Here is a 25,531-nt window from a genome sequence, read left to right on the forward strand (position 1 = left end):
TAGAAGTCAGCCCCAGGGCAAGGACCTGGCTGCCTGCTTGAAATGTTTAAGGTGGACCAGATAGCTTTAGCCGGCGGCAATACCGCTTTGGTCCAGTAGAGGGTGTGATGACGGCTCATGCGGCCTTCCCTTCCCAGGCTGGGTCATCCTCCCGCTTCGGCCTACAGAGCAGCTGCAGCTCTGGGGACTTTTCTGAGGTTTTATTTGTTTTTGTTTTTGTGGTTTTTACATTTTTTTTTCCTAGCCCCACTTTGAGTTTGTTACCACAGTATATTAAGTTACTATTATTTTTTCCTTTTCTTTCTCTCTTACGCTCTTTCCTCCTAAACACTGACGTTGCTGTTGTCTTAAATTTTTTTCTTCTTTCATATATATGTGTGTATGTGTATACATATATATATACACACACAGAGAAATATATACATATATACATATATATATATATATATATATATATATATATATATATATATATAAATAAAATGAGGTCTTCTCAACTGTCACCCAGGCTGAAGTGCAGATGTGTAATCATGGCTTCCTGCAGCCTGGACCTGCTTGGACTCAGGGATTCTTCTGTTTTAGCTCCCCCGGTAGCTAGTACTACAGTCATGCACCACCATGCTGGCTCTTTTTTTTTTTTTAAAACTTTTTATTTTGTAAGTAGTACTGAACCTGTCATTAAATCCTGGCATCCTACCTACACTGGGTGCATATATTAGTTAGCTATTGCAGCATAACAAACCATCCAAAACTTACTAGCTCATAATTCAGATGGTCAGTCATTCAGGCTGGGCTCAGTGTGGCCATTTCTCTAGCCTCAGCTGAGCATTTTTAGACGTGTATCAGCAGCTGCTTGTTTACTAAACAGCTGTATTTCTGGGAGTGAGCTTCTGCTTCTGGAGCTGTCAACAGGGGCCCCTTGTCTCTCCTGTCCATGATCTTATTCTCCAGCTGGCTAACACAGGCTTTTCCTACAGAGATGGCAGCATTGTGAAATAAAAACAGAGCATTCAAGACAATTTGAGCCTGGGCCCCAAACTAGCTCACTGTCATGTTCACAGGTTTCTACTGCTCTGAGTGAATACAACTAGCCAGATCTAGTGTTCAGAAGACAAACTCTCTATTATTATTATTATTATTATTATTTTTATTTTTATTTTTTTTTGAGACGGAGTTTCGCTCTTGTTACCCAGGCTGGAGTGCAATGGCGCGATCTCGGCTCACCACAACCTCCGCCTCCTGGGTTCAGGCAATTCTCCTGCCTCAGCCTCCTGAGTAGCTGGGATTACAGGCACGTGCCACCATGCCCAGCCAATTTTTTGTATTTTTAGTAGAGACGGAGTTTCACCATGTTGACCAGGCTGGTCTCGATCTCTCAACCTCATGATCCACCCGCCTCGGCCTCCCAAAGTGCTGGGATTACAGGCTTGAGCCACCGCGCCCAGCCATTATTTTTTTTTATAAAGATGGGGTTTCACCGTGATGGCCAGGTTGGTCTTAAACTCCTGTCCTCAGGTGATCCACCCACCTCGGCCTCCCAGAGTACTAGAATTACAGGCGTGAGCCACAGCGCCCGGCCTATTATTATTTTTTGAGACAGGGTTTTGCTCTTGTTGCCCAGGCTGGAGTGCAGTAGTGCCATCTTGGCTCACCACAACCTCTGCCTCCCAGGTTCTAGTGATTCTCCTGCCTCAGCCTCCGGAGTAGCTGGGATTATAGGTGCCCACCATCATGCCCTGCTACCTTTTGTATTTTTAGTAGAGACAGGGTTTCACCATTTTGGTCAGGCTGGTCTTGAACTTCTAACATTAGATGATATGACCACCTCGGCCTCCCAAAGTTCTGGGATTACAGGTGTGAGCCACCATGCCCAGCCTAATTTATATTTAACTTACATTAGTTTATCTCATCTGTGATGAGTAATTGAATACAACACTTTCAATAATAAAAGCTATAAGAAACCAGGAATAAACAAGGAACTGTTGGCTTTCTAGGTTTTCCATGAGTCCACATTTAACATAAAATTTATTTTCCCTTAAATACCAGGCTTTGTTTCTCCATTTTTGGTGCATAGCACTGATAACTGTCATAGGTAATTTGACATGGACCACAAAGTTGATTCAAATGGCAGACATAGCTAAAAAATTCAGTACTGGCAGATTTGGCATAAACATGTTAAAGAGTCTTTTCCTAATATTTAATCAATTTTTATTTTCCCTGGGTTATAATTTTTTTTTTTTTAAGACGGGGTTTCACCATGTTGCTCAGGCTGGTCTTGAACTCCCAACCTCAGGTGATTCTCCTGCCTTGGCCTCCAAAGTGCTTGGATTACAGGCGTGAACCACCACACCCGGCCTGGGTTATAAATTTTATGAGTCAGTTTCTTCATTAGAATTTATACAATCCTTACCCAGTCTGAACAATATGATTCTCAAATTATCAGAAACCTGTACTCAACTTGTCTGGATCATTTTCATCTTTTCATAAACCTCCTTAAAGACATGATACTCTAGAATTTCGCATGCTTTTGAAGTTTTTAGAAACTACATCAGAATTAAACTATTAACCTTAAATGGTTATAAAGAAACAAATGAAAAGAAGTTGATTATGTCTGTGGCCTACAATAATTTATAATAATAACATAGTCATAAGAATGATTATGACTAATAGCGTATACTCAGGTATCTTAGATTTTAAGAAATTGTAGTCCAGGTGTGGTGGCTCATGCCTGTTATCCCAACACTTTGGGATGTCAAGGTGGGTGGATCACAAGGTAAGGAGATTGAGACCATCCTGGCTACACGGTGAAACTCCATCTCTACGAAGAACAAAAAAAAATTAGCCGGGTGTGGTGGCGTGCACCTGTAGTCCCAGCTACTCAGAAGTCTGAGGCAGGAGAATTGCTTGAAACTGGGAGGCGGAGGTTGCAGTGAGCCGAGATTGTGCCACTGCACTCCAAACTGGGTGACAGAGTGACTCTATTTCCAAAAAAAAGGAAAATTTGTAAACAATTTTGGAATAAACATTAATAACATTTATTAAAATATAAGTTAAAGAAGGTCGAACACCATTTTTAATTTGACAGTGTTTTCCATGTAATCCTAGCACTTTGGGAGGCTGAGGTGGGTGGATTACCTGAGGTCAGGAGTTCAAGACCAGCCTGGCCATCATGGGGAAACCCCATCTCTAAAAAAAAAAAAAAGTACAAAATTTTTGTCCAGAGAAATAAACTTTTACTTTTATATTAGTCTCTTATCTATACTGAAGCAAATTATAATAAGGCTTTATAAATAAATCTACCAAATTTGTCATTTTTGACCACTCTATGTTTCCATACATATTTTACAATCTTTTTTTTTTTGTTTGTGAGAAGTCGTCTTGCACTATTGCCCAGGCTGGAGTGCAGTTGCGTGATCCTGGCTAACTGGAACCTCTTACTCCCAGGTTCTAGCAATTTTCTGCCTCAACCTTCTGAGTAGCTGGAATTACAGGGCCACCACGCCCGGCTAATTTTTTTTTTTTTTTTTTTAAAGACATTTGTTCAGCGTCACGATCAGACTGTTACATTTAGCAATCAACAGCATGGATGCGAAAAAACAAAAAAAAGAAAAAGAAAAAAAATCTATATTAAAACCCTTTGTTGGAATGCTTTACACTTTCCACAGAACAGAAATTAAAATAACCTGTTATACGATTAGTCACAAATACAGTCCTCGAGTTTTTTGCCCATACACATGAGTATTTGTCTAAATCATGTCTTCTTTGTAGCAGCTAGGCTGTGCCACCACTGTGCTTGGCTGACTTCACAAATCTTGTAACCTGTAGCTTCCCTGTCACTTCTCTGGCTCTCCTCTCCTGCTAAGCTTTGTTTCCTAATTAAAATCTTCTGCCACTGCCATAGCCACTGCTGCTACTGGAACCGCCATAGTCACCTTGGTTTCGTGGTTTGGCAAAGTATTGGCCGCCACCACCATAGGGGCCAGAGAGTATTTTTTAGTAGAGATGGGGTTTCACCATCTTGGCCAGGCTGACCTCGTGATCCACATGCCTTGGCCAAAAAAAAAAAAAAAAAAAGAAAAGCTGAAATTCTAAAACATTTGTTATAATACTCTTTTCATTTATGTATAGCCATGTGATATATTATTTACAAATGCATATGACCTTACACACAAGGTTGAATGCAAATACCCTTTGGGGTGGGCCTAGCTCAGTTTAGGGAGGAAGCTCTGCATGAAAATACTGCAGCCTAGGCTGTCACTTTCTCTTCAGGCTGGCATCTAATCCATATCTGTCACTCAGCGCCTAAGAGGTGGGGTTTTAAACGTTATCCAATCAGCGACGCTGGACAGTGAATCGTCCAATCAGGCACGCAGCTGAAGCAGCCAGGACAGCTTCCGGGATATGGCGGGTCCTCTGTCTCACTGCAGCCAGGACTCCGGGCCTCCTGTTCATTCCTCTGTGTTCTCGGCTCCTAGAAACCCACCCTCTGTGGCTCCCTGACCTGCAGGCATTGGGAGCCCCACAGTTAAGACGCTGGGATCCCCTGGAAGCCTAGAAATGGTGAGACTGCTAGTCCGACATCGCGAGGGAGGGGAAGGGGTTGGGTAGAACCAGTGAGAAGCGGCTGTGGCTGGACTCAGTCCTCACCGCAGTCAGCTCCGCAATCTGCGCCGAGTTCTCTTGGCCCAGCTCGGCCTCAGTCCCCTTCAGCCATAAAATGGCTGCTGCACTGACAGCGGCGCCGGGCGTCCTGTCTGTTCCCTGCGCAGTGACTGAGCCTGGCCTGGAGCCCTCTCTGGGCAGCTCTGCACCCGCTGTGCCGCGTCACTCCCGGATTGTGCAGGAACCATGAAAGGGTCGTCAGGGAAGAATCCTGACTTGGTGTGCGGCTTCATGAATTAACAGAGCTTTGTTCTGTGGGGTTCCCAGTTCCTATTTCCTCCTGTTAATAATGTATGGGAGTCTCTGCAAAAACATTCAAGAATTGGCCGGGTGCGGTGGATCAAGCCTGTAATCCCAGCACTTTGGGAGGCCGAGGCGGGTGGATCACAAGGTCAAGAGATCGAGACCATCCTGGTCAACATGGTGAAACCCCGTCTCTACTAAAAATACAAAAAATTAGCTGGGCATGGTGGTGCGTGCCTGTAATCCCAGCTACTCAGGAGGCTGAGGCAGGAGAATTGCCTGAACCCAGGAGGCGGAGGTTGCGCTGAGCCGAGATCGCGCCATTGCACTCCAGCCTGGGTAACAAGAACGAAACTCCGTCTCAAAAAAAAATAATAAGGCCCGGCGCGGTGGCTCAAGCCTGTAATCCCAGCACTTTGGGAGGCCGAGGCGGGTGGATCACAAGGTCAAGAGATCGAGACCATCCTGGTCAACATGGTGAAACCCCGTCTCTACTAAAAATACAAAAAATCAGCTGGGCATGGTGGCGTGTGCCTGTAATCCCAGGTACTCAGGAGGCTGAGGCAGGAGAATTGCCTGAACCCAGGAGGCGGAGGTTGCGGTGAGCCGGGATCGCGCCATTGCACTCCAGCCTGGGTAACAAGAGCGAAACTCCGTCTCAAAAAAAAATAATAATAATAATAAATAAAGAGTTTAATCAAAGAGTGGTTCTAGAATTGTAAAGCACTCAGCTATGGTTTGGTTTGTAGTTTGTGGTCTATGGGAGAGGCTTGAAGGAAAGTTTTTAATAAAATAATGAAGAAAACCGAATTTAGTAATTGGTTAGGTACAGTTACGTGGTATCTTTTTTGTTGTTGTCCTGAGATGGAGTCTTGCTTCTTCGCCCAGGCTGGAGTGCAGTGGCGTGATCTCTGGTCACTGCAACTTCCACCTCCCGAGTTCACGCGATTTTTCTGCCTCAACTTCCCAAGTAGCTAGGACTACAGGCGTGAGCCACTGTGCTGGGCTGATTTTTCTATTTTTTTTTTTTTTTTAGGTAGAGATGGGGTTTCACCATGTTTGACAGGCGTGGTCTCAAACTGCTGACCTTGTTTATCCACCCGCCTTGGCGTCTCAAAGTGCTGGGATTACATGAGCAACGGTTCCTGATCTGTTACTCACTTTTTTTTTTTTTTTTGAGATGGAGTCTTGCTCTGTCGCCAGGCTGGAGTGCAATGGTGCGATCTTGGCTCACTGCAACCTCCGCCTCCTGGGTTCAAGCGATTCTTCCGCCTCAGCCTCCCGAGTAGCTGGGACCACAGGCACGTGCCACCACGCCAGGCTATTTTTTTGTATTTTTATTAAAGACGGGGTTTCACCATGTTGGCCAGGATGGTCTCTATCTCCTGACCTCGTGATCCGCCCGCCTCGGCCTCCCAAAGTGCTGGGATTACAGCGTGAGTACCACGCCCGTCCTGTTTGTTTTTTGAGACAGTTTTGCCCTTGTTGCCAGGCTGCAGTGCAATCGTGCGATCTCGGCTCACTGCAACCTCTGCCTCTCACATTCAAGCGATTCTCCTGCCTCAGCCTCCAGAGTGGCTGAGATTACAGGCGTGTGCTGCCACACCTGGCTAACTTTTGTAATTTTAGTAGAATGGGGTTTCACCATGTTGGTCAGGCTGATCTGGAACTTCTGACCTGGTGATCCGCCTGCCTCAGCCTCCCAAGGTGCTGGAATTACAGATGTGAGCCACAGCGCCCAGCCCCCACATGTTTGTGTTTTTTGCCTACTTTTTAATGCAGTGGTATGTTGTTTTCTTGTCAACTTATTTTAGTTTTTTCATTCTGGACATTAAATCTCTGTAAGAAAATAGTTTGCAATTTTAAGAAATTTGCTGTGCAAAAGCTCTTTAGGTTCCATTTGTCAATTTTTTCTTTTATTACAATTGCTTTTGGTATCTTCATCATAAAATCTTTGCTAGTTTCTATGCCTAGAATGGTATTTTCTAGGTTATTTATCTTCCAGGTTTTTTTTTTTTTTTAATTATAAGTTTTGAATTCAAGTTTTTAATTCATCTTGAGTTGATTTTTATATATGGTGTCAGGAAGGTGCCCAGTTTCAATCTTCTGCATAGTACTAGCTAGTTGTTCCAGCACCATTTATTAAATGGGGAATTCTTTTTACATTCCTCTCATCAGCTTTGTCAAAGATGGAATAGTTGGCCCATCTCGGCCTACCAAAGTGCTGGGATTACAGGTGTGAGCCACCTTGCCAGGCCATCAACATAGAAATCTTAAAGACCACCCCCCACCCCCTTTGAGAATATGGCTCTTTAAGCTTTTCAGATCTTGTTTAGTGACCGCTACAGTTATGTGAGAGGCTCCAGGTGTAAATTGAATCTGATGACAGAATCTGTAAGTGTAAACAAGCATCTTAAGAGTGAGAGATCAAGGCCCCAAAGTATCCAGAGCCAGAGCCATGACCAAAACTATACCTTTAAATTTTGATATTTGAGTAGAGTATTCTTGTCCTTCTTTTTACCCCAAAGCTAGCAAATCAAGATAGGTGATCCAGCTTCTGGAGCTCCACCAAGGCAGTTCCATTTTTTATTTAGAATCAGCCTGAGTTTCTTCAGCCTGGGTAATTATTGTGCCATGAGCCCTGGGTCACTGGGAACCCGCTCACAATCAGCTAGGTGTCTTTAAGTAAGACATTTGCGAATGCCCAGGGCAGAATTGTGTCAGGCTAACAAGAATGATTAATTCTGCTTCCTGTGTTTTCTTCTCCCTGATATAAGAGATAACTTCCGTTGATACCCAGATGAGAGTTTCTCAAGTTTACTGGTACTTGGGTAAAAGACAAAAAGGAGTTCTGATGACTCAAACAAACAAAGTCATTGCTTTCAATACCTATGGTTATTCAAAAAATAGATGAAGCAGTCATAGTCCCTCCCATTTAGGAACTTTTATCTAGACTAGCAATTGGATACATGATTGAATTAAGCATCATATGTTTGGTACAATGAATAGGTATTTGTAGAAAAAAAAGGGGCCACTTTTTAAATATTCTTGTGACTTATGATGTTATTATCTGAAGGGATATTTATGAACTGAAGTTATTTTTTTTTTACTTTTCTAGTAATACATATTTATTTTCTAATAAAATTATCCTAGAAAACTTTAAAAGATTCACTTAAATTGCTTATTAATATATGTTATAAAATTGACAAAGCAGCGGCCAAAATAGATTAAAGTCACATAAACTCTGAAATTTCAGTTTTTAGGTAAGCTTAGGAAAAACAGAACTGGAAATACCCCAGAGGAATTGAAAACAAATTCTACCTAGGGTCTTTTCCCTGCCCCAGTTCTGATCAGATTCACCCTTTTTGGAGGTGTTATTTAGGTCTGGCCCCACTCTGGAGTCTTTCCTTATGAAACTGATTTATAAAGATTCAAGTTTTGGCTGGTAAATTGTGCTGACTGTCTAGAGCTTGTGCTCACAATATCCCGAAACCCAAAAGCAGATACATAAGAAAAATAAGGTATACATTTCAAGATCTTAATTTTTAAATGTTGTATTAAAACCATTGCTTACAGAAACATTCCATTTGGCAACTTGTTTTGTATTCCTGCAGATCTAGTAGTCGCTCCACAAGTCACAAACAAGTAAATATTATAAACACAAAAAATTTTCTCTAAACTACATTAAATTCTTTCTATGTTTATATTTCTTTTTTCTCTTTTTTAATTTTGTCTTTTTTTCTTTCTTTTTTTTTGTTCTGTGTTTATATTTCTTTATCTGCAGATCTTCATCTGTCTACATTTAGCCTTTAGTTTATGTTTTTAAGAAAATCAATGATAGAGAAACAGAGGAAGAAATAATATTTCTGGGTCCTTAATCTAAATCCTGAAAATTATTGAACACATAGTATGAACTTTCAAGGTGTTATTAGGATTTAATCACATAATATGTTATTCCCAGCACAGTGTGCTGTAACATACTCTAGAGCACATAGTACCTGCTTAATAAACATTGCGTTAGTTTATGTGTACATGTTATTTTTAAAATACAGACTTATTCAGACATTTCAGCCTTCTGTTTTTTCTGTAAACTTTAAAGATCCAGCAAAGAATATAAAACTTGAGAATGGAGATTTTTTTTTTTTTGTCTTTTTTTTTTTTTCTAATCTTTTTATTTTTAGGCCAGGTGCAGTGGCTCACACCTGTAATCCCAGCACTTTAAGAGGCTGAGGTGAGTAAATCACAAGGTCAGGATGAAGACCATCCTGGCCAACATGGTGAAACCCTGTCTTGACTAAAATACAAAAATTAGCTGGGCGTGGTGGTGCATACCTGTAGTCTCAGCTACTAGGGAGGCTGAAGCAGGAGAATCACTTGATCCTGGGAGGCAGAGGTTACAGTGAGCTGAGATCATGCGACTGCGCTTCAGCCTAGAGACAGAGCAAGACTCCATCACAAAAAAAAAAAAAAATTGTTTTATTTTTATTATTCACAAAATTTTTTTTTTTTTTTGAGATGGAGTTTCGCTCTTGTTACCCATGCTGGAGTGCAATGGTGTGATCTCGGCTCACTACAACCTCCGTCTCCTGGGTTCAGGCAATTCTCCTGCCTCAGCCTCTTGAGTAGCTGGGATTACAGGCACGCGCCACCATGCCCAGCTAATTTTTTGTATTTTTAGTAGAGATGGGGTTTCACCATGTTGACCAGGATGGTCTCGATCTCTTGACCTTGTGATCCACCTGCTTCAGCCTCCCAAAGTGCTGGGATTACAGGCATGAGCCACCACGCCTGGCCCAAAATTTCTTTTTTTATTTAGCTATCTGACTCTGTCCTTGCGCCTTTAACACTTTCAGGACAATTTTCTGCTCCTGAATAAACCAGCTTAATCCTGTGATGAACACATTTAGCACACATGGAACCACCATAGGTCCTGCTGACATATTTCTTTGTTTTGGACAATCTATTTATTTATTTTTTTCCTTATTTATTTATTTATTATTATAGACATGGGGTTTCACCATGTTGGCCAGGTTGGTCTTGAACTCCTGCCATCAGGTGGTCCACCCTCCTCAGCCTCCCAAAGTGCTGGGATTACAGGCGTGAGCCACCACACCTGGCTTCTTTTGGACAATCTCAAAAGAACTTTTGGTCTTACAGCCCAAACCCCTTAAAGTCTGCCAGGGCACATACCACATGCGTATTTTGGTGCTTTCCCAATCTTTTTGGTATAAAGGTAAACAATTCTATTACCAGGGTTTTGGGACAGGCTAGTTTTGTTAGAGACGCTATTGTTTGGGAGCCTGTGTTGGTATGTGAAATGCTGGACCATTTTGAGTGCCTGCAGACAACGTCTTCTGAAGAGTGAATGGAGATTTTTTGTTTTTATTTGTACCAAAATTACATGGTTGTGACAGGAGTACTGAGTGTAAGGGACCCTGTGCTGTGCCTGCTTTTTCAACTAATGCTAATAATGAGACTGGGGGAGCAACAGCAGTATTGACAGGGGACTTGTTTGAAACACCCATCCGCCGGGCGCAGTGGCTCAAGCCTGTAATCCCAGCACTTTGGGAGGCCGATGCGGGTGGATCACGAGGTCAAGAGATCGAGACCATCCTGGTCGACATGGTGAAACCCCGTCTCTACCAAAAATACAAAAAAAAAACTAGCTGGGCATGGTGGCGCATGCCTGTAATCCCAGTTACTTAGGAGGCTGAGGCAGGAGAATTGCCTGAGCCCAGGAGGCGGAGGTTGCGGTGAGCCGAGATCGCGCCATTGCACTCCAGCCTGGGTAACAAGAGCGAAACTCCGTCTCAAAAAAAAAAAAAAAAAAAGAAAAAGAAAAAGAAACACCCATCCATGGACCCTTTCCAAACCTGCAGACTTACATAGAGTTGGACCAACATTACCAAGTGATCTTTCAGCTCATTAAAGTTTGGGAGGCAATGCTTAGCTAAGTGGTTATCAGCCCAGGCTTCTCATTAGGATTATATGGCCGATTTGCAGAAATCTCTTTACTTGTATTTTTTCCACAGATTTTTTTTCTAGCTGAAAGTTTTTTTGCTTTTGTTTTTTTTGAGACGGAGCTTTGCTCTCACCTAGGCGCCCAGGCTGGAGTGCAGTGGTATGATCTCAGCTCACTACAACCTCTGCTTCCCAGGTTCAAATGATTCTCCTGCCTCAGCCTCCGTAGTAGCTGGGATTACAAGCACATGCTACCACGCCCAGCTAATTTTTTGTATTTTTAGTAGAGACAGTGTTTTACTGTGTTAGCCAAGATGGTCTCAATTTCCTGACCTCGTGATCCACTGTCCTCAGCCTCCCAAAGTGCTGGGATTACAGGCATGAGCCACCACACCTGACTAAAGTATTTATGTTGTTTTAATTACATCTCATGTGACTATGAGATGAGGCCAGAATTACATATGAGGGGTTCAAGATATATTTATGAGAGTTAAATTTCACCTTTGCACTTGGTCACAGGGACTCTTCTGTTTGGTTTTGACAGGGAGAGGTCAGTGTGACTCATATTTTCATTACTGTAGCAGAACCTGCTGGTATTTGTGGTGGGGGTACACTTCTGAAGACAGAAATAGAGAAACATATTTTTGTATTCATGGAGCAGCTCATGGTTCCTGAATCTCTTCTGTTATAAAAAACAGAAATGGGTGGGCTTTTTCTGCAGGTCTTAGTTTTTTTATCTGTGGGTATGAGGCTAGCACCTGAACAGCTGGTGCTGACACCTTTGAAGGAATTTTTGAAGATGCTGGTGTACCTACTCTAGAGAATGTCATCTGAAAAGGATTTCCAAAAAAGTTGAAAGAGAAAACATGGCTTTTAAAACGTGAAACATGTTTCAGTTGAAGAGCTGTGTCTGCTCTGCCTCCTGGAGTACCAAGCGTTGAGTTGTCACAAACTTCTCTACTTGTGTTTCATTCCCCATGATCAGTTTGTTTTAACTAATTTTTAAAATTCTGTTGATAATCAAGGGTCTCTGCTAATTTTTTTTTTTTTTTAGTCGGCTGGGCGTGGTGGCTCAAGCCTGTAATCCCAGCACTTCTGGAGGCCGAGGCGGGTGGATCACGAAGTCAAGAGATCCAGATCATCCTGGTCAACATAGTGAAACCCCGTCTCTACTAAAAATACAAAAAGTTAGCTGGGTATGGTGGCGCATACCTGTAGTCCCAGCTACTTAGGAGGCTGAGGCAGGAGAATTGCCTGAACCCAGGAGGCGGAGGTTGCGGTGAGCCAAGATTGCGCCATTGCACTCCAGCCTGGGTAACAAGAGTGAAACTGTGTCTCAAAAAAAAAAAAACAAAAAACAAAAAACAGAGAGACATAGTCTTGCTTTGTCACCAGGCTGGAGTGCAGTGGTGTGATCTTCGGTCTCTACAACCTCTGCCTCCCACGTTCAAATAGTTCTTCTGCCTCAGTCTCCCGAGTAGCTGGAACTATAGGCATATGCCACCATGCCCAGCTAATTTTTGTATTTTTAGTAGAGATGAGATTTCATCATGTTTGCCAGGATAGTCTTGATCTGTTGACTTCATAATCCATCTTCCTTGGCCTCCCAAAGTGCTGGGATTACAGGTGTGAGCCACCGAGCCTGGCCTCTGCTAAATATTTGCCTCCATTGTTCTAGAGCCATCTCTGCACTTTCTCAGTCATGGCTTTTTATATGCCATGCAGAAGTCTCACCGTGAATGTGTAATCTGCAATTAAAAAAATGTTCCGTTTGTTGCTGTTGAACATGGGAAAATGTGGATACTCAAGATTCCTATTGGGGAAAAGCTGGCGTTCTTAGTAAAGATGGAGAACACATAATGTTGAGGGTTTCATCTGTGTTATCCATTAGCTCTGTGCAGAACAGGATTAAGAACATGCTTATTTAAACAGGATGACATTTAATACCCTGAAAGTTATAAAAGAAATTATTGGGAGATACCTGCTCTCTAAAGTGATAAAGACTACTTTAAGTTGTTATTAAACATTACAGAATGTAGAAGATACTGCATCTTTTTATATATTTTTTTGCCCCTCCCAACCCCTAATACTACATCTTGAACTCTGCATAAAACTGACTTCTCTTTATGGTTAAATTCAGACTGTAATTTACTTTTTGAGGGGCAATATCTCAGCAGTGATGTTGTGTTCTTCTCTGTGCATCACCACATCATAAAATGTTGTCCTAGTGCAGCTCATTTTAAAATTGACTTAAAGAGCTCTGAAATATTTATTTCACTATAGAGTTACTTATTTTTCCTGTCATTATTAACTATCTTTATTTACGTAGCTAAAGAAGAGCTGTGCATAAACCATCACATTTAATCTGGCAGCCGCCTTCCTTTCATAGGTTTCCTTTTCATTATCTCAGTCTTTAGAAAACGAAGAGTCTTCTGATCTTTGTTTACAGATCAAAAAAACTGGGTAAAGCCGGGCGCGGTGGCTCAAGCCTGTAATCCCAGCACTTTGGGAGGCCGAGGCGGGCGGATCACGAGGTTGAGAGATCGAGACCATCCTGGTCAACATGATGAAACCCCGTCTCTACTAAAAAAATACAAATAATTAGCTGGGCATGGTGGCGCGTGCCTGTAATCCCAGCTACTCAGGAGGCTGAGGCAGGAGAATTGCCTGAACCCAGGAGGCGGAGGTTGCGATGAGCCGAGATCGCGCCATTGCACTCCAGCCTGGGTAACAAGAGCGAAACTCCGTCTCAAAAAAAAAAAAAAAAAAAAAAAAAAAAAAACTGGGTAAAACACAGGCTTTTCCATTTACTGGATGTTTCGGAAAATACTCTTTTTGGGCCAAACACATTGGCATTACTAGTGAGATGGTTAAAAATTCAGAGATTCAGGCTTTATTTCATATCTTCTTAAAAAAAATCTGCACAAGATCTTCAGTTTAATTTACATATTAAAGTTTAAGAGGTGCTTTTTAATTTTATTTTTCTTTAGATTGAGTCTTGCTTTGTCACCCAGGCTGAGGTGCAGTCTCGAGTAGCTGGGACTACAGACGCTTGCCACCATGCCTGCTGATTTTTTTGTATTTTTAGTAGAGACAGGATTTCACAATGCTGCCCAGGCTGGTCTCGAACTCTTGACCTCATGATCCACCTGCCTTGACCCCAAAGTGCTATGATTACAGGCGTGAGCCACCTAACCCAGACTTAAGAGGAGCCTTCTAACTCAGCATCTCTTTTTTGTCTGAAACGTATGGACAGCTCCTTCTTTGTTTCTTTGTGATGTAAATATAGAACTAAAAATGTACATGTTTGTGTTTATGCCTTTAGTTTTATACTTTATTATACATGAAAGTATCATTCATATATACACACACACACACACACACACACACACACAGTGCTTTTGTGAAGCTTATACCAGTCTCTTTGTGAGAGTTAGAGAATACATTTGAGAATATTTCTTTGCACTGAGCCGAGATCGCGCCGTTGCACTCCAGCCTGGGTAACAAGAGTGAAACTCCGTCTCAAAAAAAAAAAAAAAAAAAATTGTTAGATAATTTTATTCATTCCTGTAAGTCTGAACCAATTTTCTTTACTCTCTTATTTAACCTTAAATGATAAATTCTGCCCATGGACACTTGTAAATCTGTGTGTGTGTGTGCATGTGTGTATTTTTCAGGGGCCGTTGACATTTAGGGATGTGGCCATAGAATTCTCCCTGGAGAAGTGGCAATGCCTGGACACTGCTCAGCAGGATTTGTATAGAACAGTGATGTTAGAGAACTACAGGAACCTGGCCTTCTTGGGTGAGAATAAGTTTAATACACAATTCCTTATATACTCTAAAGGTTTCATTTCTTTTTTTTTATATGATAATTTTTGGTAATTTATACTTTCCATAAATTAATTTCTAATCCCTGTTTTCAAAAAATCTTGAGGAATTGTCCATGTAGAAAAAAACTTCTTCAAGATGTTTTATCTTGGCCTGAACTTTTTACATTCCTAAGTTGGTCTGTATCCTTCACTCCAGAGAAGTAGTAATTTCAGAAATTTGGTGGTATAAAATATTGTAGACCCCATGTAAAAATCGGCTTGCCACCACTACTTTTTTTCTTTTTTTCTTTTTTTTTTTTTTAAGATGGAGTTTTGCTCTTGTTACCCAGGCTGGAGTGCAATGGTGCGATCTCAGCTCACCACAACCTCCGCCTCCTGGGTTCAGGCAATTCTCCCGCCTCAGCCTCCTGAGTAGCTGGGATTATAGGCACATGCCACCATGCCCAGCTAATTTTTTGTATTTTTAGTAGAGACGGGGTTTCACCATGTTGGCCAGGATGGTCTCGATTTCTTGACCTCGTCATCCACCCTCCTCGGCCTCCCAAAGTGCTGGGATTACAGGCTTGAGCCACCGCGCCCGGCTGCCACCACTACTTTTTGACTCGTAAGTATTGGGTAGTGAAATTAAGAACCTACTAATTTAAAATATTTTCTAGCCGGGTGCCATTATAAAAACTGAAACAAATGTCTCAATAAATCTAAAATCAAACTACCATATAACACAACAATTTCACTATTGGATACATATATATATATATATACACACACACACAAATTAGAATAAAAAAATTTGCACTTCTATGTTGTTTGCAATACTCTTCACAAGAGCAAAAATATAAAATCAACATCTAGTGAGTAAATACAGACAATGTAGTATATATATCTGATGAGATACTATTTATCTTTTAGAAAGAAAATTCTATTATGTTCAATCACATGGATTAACCTGGAAGACATTATATTAGTTTAAATAAGCCAGGCACAGTAAGATTAAAATTTTATGATTTTACCTACACATAAATTATATAAAATTTAAACTCACTGAAGTAGAGAGTAAAATTGTGACCACCAGATGCCAAGGTATTTAGAAGGGGGCTCCAGAAAGATGTCTGTCAAACGATACATAATTAGAGTTGGATAGAAGTAATACAGGCAAAAGATTTATTGTACAGCATGGTGTCTATAGTTAATAGTAATGTATTCTTTTTTTTTTTTTTTTTTTTGAGACGGAGTTTCGCTCTCGTTACCCAGGGTGGAGTGCAATGGTGCGATCTCGGCTCACCGCAACCTCCGCCTCCTGGGTTCAGGCAATTCTCCTGCCTCAGCCTCCCTAGTAGCTGGGACTACAGGCACGCGCAACCATGCTCAGCTAATTTTTTTTTTTTGTATTTTTAGTAGAGACGGGGTTTCACCATGTTGACCAGGATGGTCTCGATCTCTTAACCTCGTGATCCACCCGCCTCGGCCTCCCAAAGTGCTGGGATTACAGGCTTGAGCTACCGCGCCCGGCAATAGTAATGTATTCTTGAAAAATGCTGGGACAACGTGATGTGCTGTCACCACAAAAATGTTAACTATGTGAGGTAAAGCATTAATTACCTAAAATTAAGGATTTGATAATGCATATATATATATATATATATATACTTTAAAACATCATGTCTTACAGATGTTTTATCTGTCAAGTTGAAAATATATATTTAAAACATTATACAAGGATACTGATTTTTTCAAATACTCTCGTGTCTTTGTTACAAACTTGGCTATTAAGTATCAAAAATAATTCTGAGCTGTTTTTGTCATTTAATTTTTTAGTCATAACCATAGGAGCTCTGACATTTAACATCATGTTCTGAACCCAGTACCATGCATGGGAGGAGCCAATGTACATTAGAGCTTTTATTTTAAGCTTGAGACAGCAGGAGTTTCTGGTGCTGATTGCAATGGTAAGAAAGACATTAACAGAGCAGGTGTTGCTTATGGTCTCAAGACTGGCCACTGTTTGAACACAGTAAGCAAGTTGGCATGCAAAATAACAGGAAATGTTTTAATACAAAAGATGTTATAATTTCTTCTCCAAAATTTTTCCAGAGAAAATGACCAAAGAGTTGCCTACAGTGAGGTGACTAAAACAAACAAACAAACAAAAACTGTAGACTGAACTTCACTCACTACAAAAATTATGAGTGAAAAATTTCTCCAAATTGTAATATGAAAAATAAACATTATTTAAAATTTTTAATCCAAAGAGTATATTCTATTATTTTGCAACATTTAACATTTACACTTAAAAATAAGAGTCTCTATGAAAATGTAAGTTGTACTGTTATCATAGAAAATTAAATTTAGAATTCTTTACTTACCATTAACTCATAAATTTAATTTCTAAGATATATTTTGTAACAAATTTTATAATTGCCACACTTTGTGTAAGAATCCAGTAAGATTCTTCTTTTACAAACAAACAAACAACAATAACAATAAACAATGCAAACTGATTTTATTCTTTCACATGTGGACAGTGTATGCCTCATATTTTAATTAACTAATCCAGAAGTTATATTGGTAAGAAAATTCTCCACTTAAAACCAATTTTTTAGGACATTAAAAATGCCAACTTTCAGCTGAGCATGGTGGCTCATGCCTGTCATCCCAGCACTTTGAGTTGCTGAGCTAGGTAGATCCTGGCTCACTGCAACCTCCGCCTCCCTGGTTCAAGCGATTCTGCTGCCTCAGCCTCCCGAGTAGCTGGCACTACAGGCATACGCCACCATGCCCAGCTATTTTTTATTTATTTATTTATTTATTTTTGAGACGGAGTTTCGCTCTTGTTACCCAGGCTGGAGTGCAATGGCGCTATCTCGGCTCACCGCAACCTCCGCCTCCTGGGTTCAGGCAATTCTCCTGCCTCAGCCTCCTGAGTAACTGGGATTACAGGCACGCGCCACCATGCCCAGCTAATGTTTTGTATTTTTAGTAAAAACGGGGTTTCACCATGTTGACCAGGATGGTCTCGATCTCTCGACCTCGTGATCCGCCCGCATCAGCCTCCCAAAGTGCTGGGACTACGGGCTTGTGCCACTGCGCCCGGCCAGCTATTTATTTTTATTTTTATTTTTATTTTTAGTAGAGATGGGGTATCACCACGTTGGCCAGGATGGTCTTGATCTCTTGACCTCATGATCTGCCCACCTTGGCCTCCCAAAGTTCTGGAATTACAGGTGAGCAACAGTTTCCAAACCTTTGTGACATTGTTCATATTTGTAAGATTTATCTTCTGTATGAATTTTCTTATGTTTAGTAAGAGTTGAAGACCAGTTAAAGACTTTGTTACATTCTTCACATTTGTAGGATATGAATTGTCTTATGTGTGATAAGGTGTGAGAAATGGTTACAGGCTTTGCCATATTCTTCACATTTGTAAGGCTAGTTTCCATTATGAATTATCTTATGTTCAGTAAGGTTTAAGAACCAGTTAAAAGCTTTGCAACATTCTTCATGTTTCCAAAGTTTCTCTCCAATATAAATTGTTTATTAAGAATTGAAGAATGGCCAGGCGCCGTGGCTCAAGCCTGTAATCCCAGCACTTCGGGAGGCCGAGGCGGGTGGATCACGAGGTCAAGAGATCGACACCATCCTGGTCAACATGGTGAAACCCCGTCTCTACTAAAAATACAAAACATTAGCTGGGCATGGTGGCGTGTGCCTGTAATCCCAGCTACTCAGGAGGCTGAGGTAGGAGAATTGCCTGAACCCAGGAGGCGGAGGTTGTGGTGAGCCGAGATCGCGCCATTGCACTCCAGGTGGGTAACAAGAGTAAAACTCCGTCTCAAAAAAAAAAAAAAAAAAAAAAAGAATTGAAGAATGGTTATGACATTATTCACATTTCTAGGGTTTATCTACCATTGAATTATATTGTTTACTAAGAGTTGAGGACTGGCTAAAAGTTTTGTCACAGTCTTCATATTTGTGAGGTTTTTCTCCAATATGAATTTTCTTATGTCTAGTAAGGTTTGAGAATTGGTTGAAAGCATTGCCACATTCTTCACATTTCTAGTTTGTCTTCAGTATAAACTACCTTACGTTGAGTAAGGTCTGAAAACCAGTTAAAAGTTTTGCTGTATTTTTATATTTGTTGGGTTTCTCTCCAGTATGAATAATGTTACTTTCAATAAGGTTTTAGGACCAGTTAAAAGCTTTGCCACATTCTTCACATTTGTAGAATTTGTCTCTAATATATCTTACATTCAGTAAGATTTGAGAATCCATAAGAAGCTTTGCCACATTTTTCATATTTGTAAAGTATCTCTCCAGTATGAATTATTTTATGTTCAGTAAATTTTGAGAAGCACTTAAAAGTTTTGCCAAATTCTTTGCATTTGTAGCATTTCTCTACAGTATAAATTATGTTGAGTAAGGTTTGAGGACTGGTTAAAAGCTTTGCCCCTTCTTCACATTTGTAGTGTTTGTCTCTAGTATGAATTATCTTACTTTTAGTAAAATTTGAAGAGTGATTAAAAGTTCTGCCTCATTCCTCACATTTGTAGGGTTTCTCTTTAGTATGAATTATCTTACGTTCAGTAAGATATAAGAACTGGTTAAAAGTTTTGCCATATTATTCACATTTGTGGAGTTTATCTTTTTTGAGAATTCTCTCATTTTGAGTAAGAGCTGAGCAATCGCAATGGTTAGAAATTTTACACATTTATTACATTTGTAGGGTTTTTCTCCAGTATCAATTATTTTACGTGTATTAAGGTGTGAGGACTGGTTAAAGGCTTTGCCATGTTCTTCACATTTGTAGGGGTTCTCTCCAGTATGAATTATCTTATGTTTAGTAAGATTTGAGAAATGGTTAAAAGCTTTGCCACATTCTTTACATTTGTAGGGTTTCTCTCCAGTATGGATTTTTTTCTGTCTAGTAAGGTTTGAGGACTGGTTAAAAGTTTTGCCACATTTGTCACATATGTAGGGTCTGTCTCTAGTATAAATTATCTTATGTGTATAAAGGTTTGTAAAATGGTTGAAAGCTTTGCTACATTTTCTTTCTTTTTTTTTTTAAGACAGGGTTTCACCATGTTGGTCAGGCTGGTCTTGAACTCCCAACCTCAGGTGATCCACCTGCCTTGGCCTCCAAAGTGCTTGGATTACAGGTATGAGCCACCACACCCGGCCTCACATTTTCAAATTTTTAAGTGTCCTCTGCAGTATGAATTATCTTATGTTTAGTAAGAGCTGAAGGATGGTTAAAAGCTTTGCCACATTCTTCACATTTGTAGAGATTTGCTCCAGTATGAATTGCTTTATGTCTAGTAAGATGTGAGGATTGCTTAAAAGTTTTTCCACATTCTTTACATTTGTAGGGTTTCTCTCCAGTATGAATTGTTTTATGTGTAGTAAGGTGTGAGGACTGAATAAAAGCTTTCCCACATTTTTCACATTTGTAGGGTTTCTCTCCAGTATGAATTGCTTTATGTCTAATAAGGTGTGAGGACTGCTTAAAAGCTTTGCCACATTCTTTACATTTGTAGGGTTTCTCTCCACTATGAATTATCTCATGTTTTCTAAGGGTTGGGGACTGGCTAAAAGCTTTGCCACATTCTTCACATTTGTAGGGTTTCTCTCCAGTATGAATTCTCTTATGTTTCATAAAAGTTGAGAGATTGTTAAAAGCTTTGACACATTCTTGACACTTGTAGGGTTTCTCTCCAGTATGAATTATTTCATGTTTTCTAAGGGTTGGGGACTGGCTAAAAGCTTTGCCACATTCTTCACATTTGTAGGGTTTCTTTCCAGTATGAATTATCTTATGTTTTCTAACACCTGAGAAATGACTAAAAGCTTTGCCACATTCTTCACATTTGTAGGGCTTCTCTCCAGAATGAATTACCTTATGTGCAGTAAATTTTGAGCGCCACTTAAAAGCTTTGCCACATTCTGGACATTGGTAGGGTTTCTCTCCAGTATGAATCCTTTTATGTGTAGTAAGATTTGAGGACTGGTTAAAAGCTTTGCCACATTTTTCACATTTGTAGGGTTTCTCTCTAGTATGAATTATCTCATGTTTTCTAAGGGTTGAGGACAGGCTAAAAGCTTTGCCACATTCTTCACATTTGTAGGGTTTCTCTCCAGTATGAATTCTTTTATGTCTAGTAAGGTGTGAGGACTGCTTAAAAGCTTTGTCACATTCTTTACATTTGTAGGGTTTCTCCCCAGTATGAATTCTTTTATGTTTTGTAAGGGTTGAGAGATTATTAAAAGCTTTGCCACATTCTTCACATTTGTAGGGTTTCTCTCCAGTGTGAATTATCTTATGTTTTCTAACACCTGAGAAATGATTAAAAGCTTTACCACATTCTTCACATTTGTAGGGCTTCTCTCCGGAATGAATTACCTTATGTGCAGTAAGTTTTGAGGACCACTTAAAAGCTTTGCCACATTCTTCACATTTGTAGAGTTTGCCTTCAGTATGAATTATCTTATGTTTAGTAAAGGTTGAGAACCATCTGAAGGCTTTGCCACATTCTTCACATTTGTAGAAATCCTCTCTAGTATGAACTCTCTTATGTTGAATTAAATGTGAAAGCATGAAAAACATTTTGCCACATTTTATACATTTGAAAGTTTTCTTTTTAGTGTGTCTAATCTTATTTCTACTTGAATTTGAATAGTTATGAAAGACTTTCATATGTTTTTTACACTGAAATATTTTTCTCTGGGTAGTTGATGAACATTGATTAAGTTTATTATAACCTCCTTTGGGCATCTTATCCTCATTCACACTTTTACAGTTTCTTCTTAATTGTAATTTCTCATGGCCACATCTCATGTATGTTCTCAGTATTACTTTTTGGAAACAATCTTTAATGCTCTGCTCTGGCCGAACGTCTTGTGTAAAATGAGAACACATAGCTGAAAGAAATGAAAATAAATTATTCCACTTGCTAGACTCAGATAAATATATTTTACAAATCTAACTATAAAATTACAGAAACCACATAAGCAAGATGGTGCAGCAAAATAAGACAGCCCTAATTTCTTCACAGACATAAATATAACAAAAACATACTGACCAAAATATATTTGAGGAAAATTTATAAATGAGTTAAGTGTGTGCAGTACCCCAAGTAAGCGCAATGCAAAGAACCACATAGAACGAAAGAGAAGTCTATTGTAGTTTCCCAACTCAGCTCTTCCTGCTTCCCAAAGTAACAGTGTTTTTCAAAGTTAATTGCTGGCTGGAAATGGCAGCTTACACCTGTAATCCCAGCACTTTTGGAGGCCAAGGCAAGTGGATTTAAACTTGGAGGCTGAAACAATGAATTTAAACTATGCCTTAGAACAAATGGACCTTTTTTTTAAAAAAAAAACCTGAGCTCAAGAGTCCAAGACCAGCTTGACTTTTTTTTTTTCCCCCCACCTGAGATCAAGAGTTCAAGACCAGTCTGGTCAAAATGGAAAAATTGCATTTCTACTAAAAATTCAAAAATTAGCCATATGTGGTGGCACATGTCTATAGTTCCAGCTACTCAGGAGGCTGAGGCAATCACTTGAATTTGGGACCTAGAGATTGCAGTGAGATGAGATCTTCCTACTGCACTCCAGCCTGAGTGACAGAGCAAGACTGTCTCAAAATAATAATAATAATAATAATAACAATAATTTGCCAACTCCTGGTTTCTTTTTAAAGACAAGTAAAATAATGGCACATACATATTTATTTCTAGCTTCTATGGGCTTTTGTAGAAACTGGCTTTTGTCTCTCATGACATAAAGTGCTGGGAAAAATGATGGCATACTTTAAAATGACAACTTTAGTCTGCTGAGACCAAAGTTAAATGTTATAGCAGTAGAGACTACAGTGCCACAGGGGGGAAAAAAATTGATGTAGCAAGTGATTATTGAGAAGAAACATGAATAATGTTCTTTAGCTAAAACAAATAAATAAAAATAAAAACACAAAATTTCAGATAAGATGCATTCTAAGAACTCTTCTGAAAGACTCCCAGAATTTCTAGCCAAGACAGTTGGTTTCAGACTATCCCAGGACAAGGCTACATTATGAAGACTGTAACAGATAGCTTTCTTGATGTAAAAATTTTAATCAATGATTATAATATATATAAAATACTAGGGCAACATGGCCCAATAAAAAAATACATAAAAATTTTAGAAAGCAATCATAAAAATATGAAGATAATTTAAAGATTTTCAAATAAATTGAATAATACTTAATGAGAGAAATAGGAACTCAGACCATTATTAAAAAATTAGAAAATGTGAATAACTTTTCTCCTATGGCCTGAGGTATTTCATGAAAATGGCTTCCTATTCACCTAAGCCAGAGAACACCACAATATTACGCTAAACAAGGGGTTTATAAGAGCTATTGTTATATCAGACAAAATAAACTTTAAAGCAACAGCAGTTAAAAAAGACAAAGAATGGCCGGGGCACGGTGGCTCAAGCCTGTAATCCCAGCACTTTGGGAGGCTGAGGCGGGTGGATCACGAGGTCAAGAGATCGAGACCATCCTGGTCAACATAGTGAAACCCCGTCTCTACTAAAAATACAAAAAATTAGCTGGGCATGGTGGCACGTGCCTGTAATCCCAGCTACTCAGGAGGCTGAGACAGGAGAATTGCCTGAACCCAGGAGGCGGAGGCTGCGGTGAGCCGAGATCGTGCCATTGCACTCCAGCCTGGGTAACAAGAGCAAAACTCCGTCTCAAAAAAAAAAAAAAAAAAAAAAAAAAAAGACAAAGAACAACACTGTACAATGGTAAAAGGCTTTGTCCAGCAGAAAGATATCAAAATCCTAAACATATATGCACCTAACAGAAGATCCCAAATTTATAAAACAATTACTAGAAGACTTAATAATTGAGATAGACAGCAACACAATAATAGTTGGGACTTCAATTCTCCATTGATAGCACTAGACAGTTGATCAAGAAAGTCAACAAAGAAACAACGGATTTAAACTATACCTTGGAACAAACAGATTTAACAGATATATACAGAACATACCAGTCAACAACTGCAGAGTACACATTCTATTCAACAGTGCTGAAACTTTCTCCAAATAGACCATATAATGGACCATAAAACAAACCTCAATAAATTCAAGAAAACTGAAATTACATCAAGCACTCTCTCAGACGACAGTGGAATAAAAATGAAATTCAGCTCCAAAAGGAAACTTCCAAATCATGCAAATACACGTAAATTTAAAAACCTGCTCCTGAATAATTATTGCATCAAATACAAAATTAAGATGAAAATTTAGAAATTCTTCAAACTCAACAAAGAAAGTGACACAACCTATCAAAACCTCTAGGATAGAGCAAAGGTGGTGCTAAAAAGAAAGTTCATAGCCCTAAACACCTACATCAAAAAAACTGAAGGAGCACAAACTGACACTCTTAAGGTCACACTTCAAGGAACTAGAGAAGAAACCAAACCCAAACCCAGAAGAAAAAAAAAATCAAAATCAGAGCAGAGTAAAATAAATTGAAACAAGCAAACAAAAAAACCAAAAGATAAATAAAACAAAAATCTGGCTCTTTAAAAGATAAATACCATGCCGGGCGCAGTGGCTCAAGCCTGTAATCCCAGCACTTTGGGAGGCCGAGGCGGGTGGATCACGAGGTCAAGAGATCGAGACCATCCTGGTCAACATGGTGAAACCCCGTCTCTACTAAAAATACAAAAAATTAGCTGGGCATGGTGGCACATGCCTGTAATCCCAGCTACTCAGGAGGCTGAGGCAGGAAAATTGCCTGAACCCAGGAGGCGGAGGTTGCGGTGAGCCGAGATCGTGCCATTGCACTCCAGCCTGGGTAACAAGAGCGAAACTCCGTCTCAAAAAAAAAAAAAAAAAAAAAAAGATAAATACCATTGATGGACAATTAGTAAGATTAAACCAGAAAAAAGAAAATCCAAATAACCACAATAAAAAATGAAATGGGAGATATTACAACTGACACCGCAGAAATACAAAAGATCATTCAAGGCTACTATGAACATCTTTAAGTATACTAACTAGAAAACCTAAAAGAAATCAATAAATTTCTAGAAAAATAAAACCCATTCAGCTTAAATCAGAAATGGATACACTGAACAGACCAATAACAAGTAGCGAGATTGAAATGGTAATTTAAAAATTACCAACAAGTGTTCTGCCTGCTTCTGGATGAGCAAAAAGACTCGTGGTCTATTTCTTGGCTGTCCCTAGCAGCATGGCCTCCCAAATGCCAGTGAGCACTCCCTCCTCAAAAGAAGAAACCAAGACCGCCTACTGCTCTGGTACCGGAGGAGACATTAGCCCCTTGCACGCTTGCCTAAGAAGGGAGGAAAAAAAACAGCAAGAAGCAATTGAACACATTGATGAAGTACGAAATAAAATAGACAGACTTAATGAACAAGTCAGTGAGGAGATTGTGAAAGCAGAACAGAAATACAAGAAATTCTGCCAACCAACCATTTTTCTCAGAGTAAGTCAGAATTGATCGCCATAATCATCAGAATTCATAGCCCTAAACACCTGTATCAAAAAAACTGAAAGAGCATGTGCCTCACCGAACTAGAAAAACAAGAACAAACCAAACCCAAACCCAGAAGAAAAAAAATCAAATCCCAAATTTTTGGGTAACAACATTTGTCAACCATCCACAAATGTCTGCACTGCTTGGGGAGAAGAATGAAGAGGCACTGTGTTATTTGACCAGAGTTGAAGTGACAGAATTTGAAGATATTAAATCAGGTTACAGAATAAATTTTTATTTTGATGGAAATCCTTACTTTGAAAATAAAGTTCTCTTCAAAGAATTTC

General features: G+C 39.7%; 1 protein-coding gene and 1 long non-coding RNA gene across 4 annotated transcripts in view; one reads left to right on the top strand and one right to left on the bottom strand.

The window, feature by feature from the left end:
- Positions 1-1,870: 1,870 nt before the first annotated feature.
- Positions 1,871-23,467, top strand: LOC141581141 (uncharacterized). The gene is made up of 2 exons (XR_012513692.1): positions 1,871-4,560; positions 14,544-23,467. It is a non-coding gene; the product is annotated as an uncharacterized LOC141581141 (long non-coding RNA).
- The window catches only part of LOC101049059 (uncharacterized), a 30,579-nt gene continuing 24,747 nt past the window's right edge, over positions 19,700-25,531 (bottom strand). For all 3 annotated transcript variants that reach the window (XM_074385644.1, XM_074385647.1, XM_074385645.1), the window contains one exon: positions 19,700-21,610. In XM_074385644.1, coding sequence (XP_074241745.1) covers positions 19,890-21,610 — 1,721 coding nt within the window. In that variant the 3' untranslated portion in view covers positions 19,700-19,889. The remainder of the gene's footprint in view (positions 21,611-25,531) is intronic.

This window comes from Saimiri boliviensis, chromosome 14, assembly GCF_048565385.1.
Source record: "Saimiri boliviensis isolate mSaiBol1 chromosome 14, mSaiBol1.pri, whole genome shotgun sequence".
Lineage (NCBI taxonomy): Eukaryota > Metazoa > Chordata > Mammalia > Primates > Cebidae > Saimiri > Saimiri boliviensis.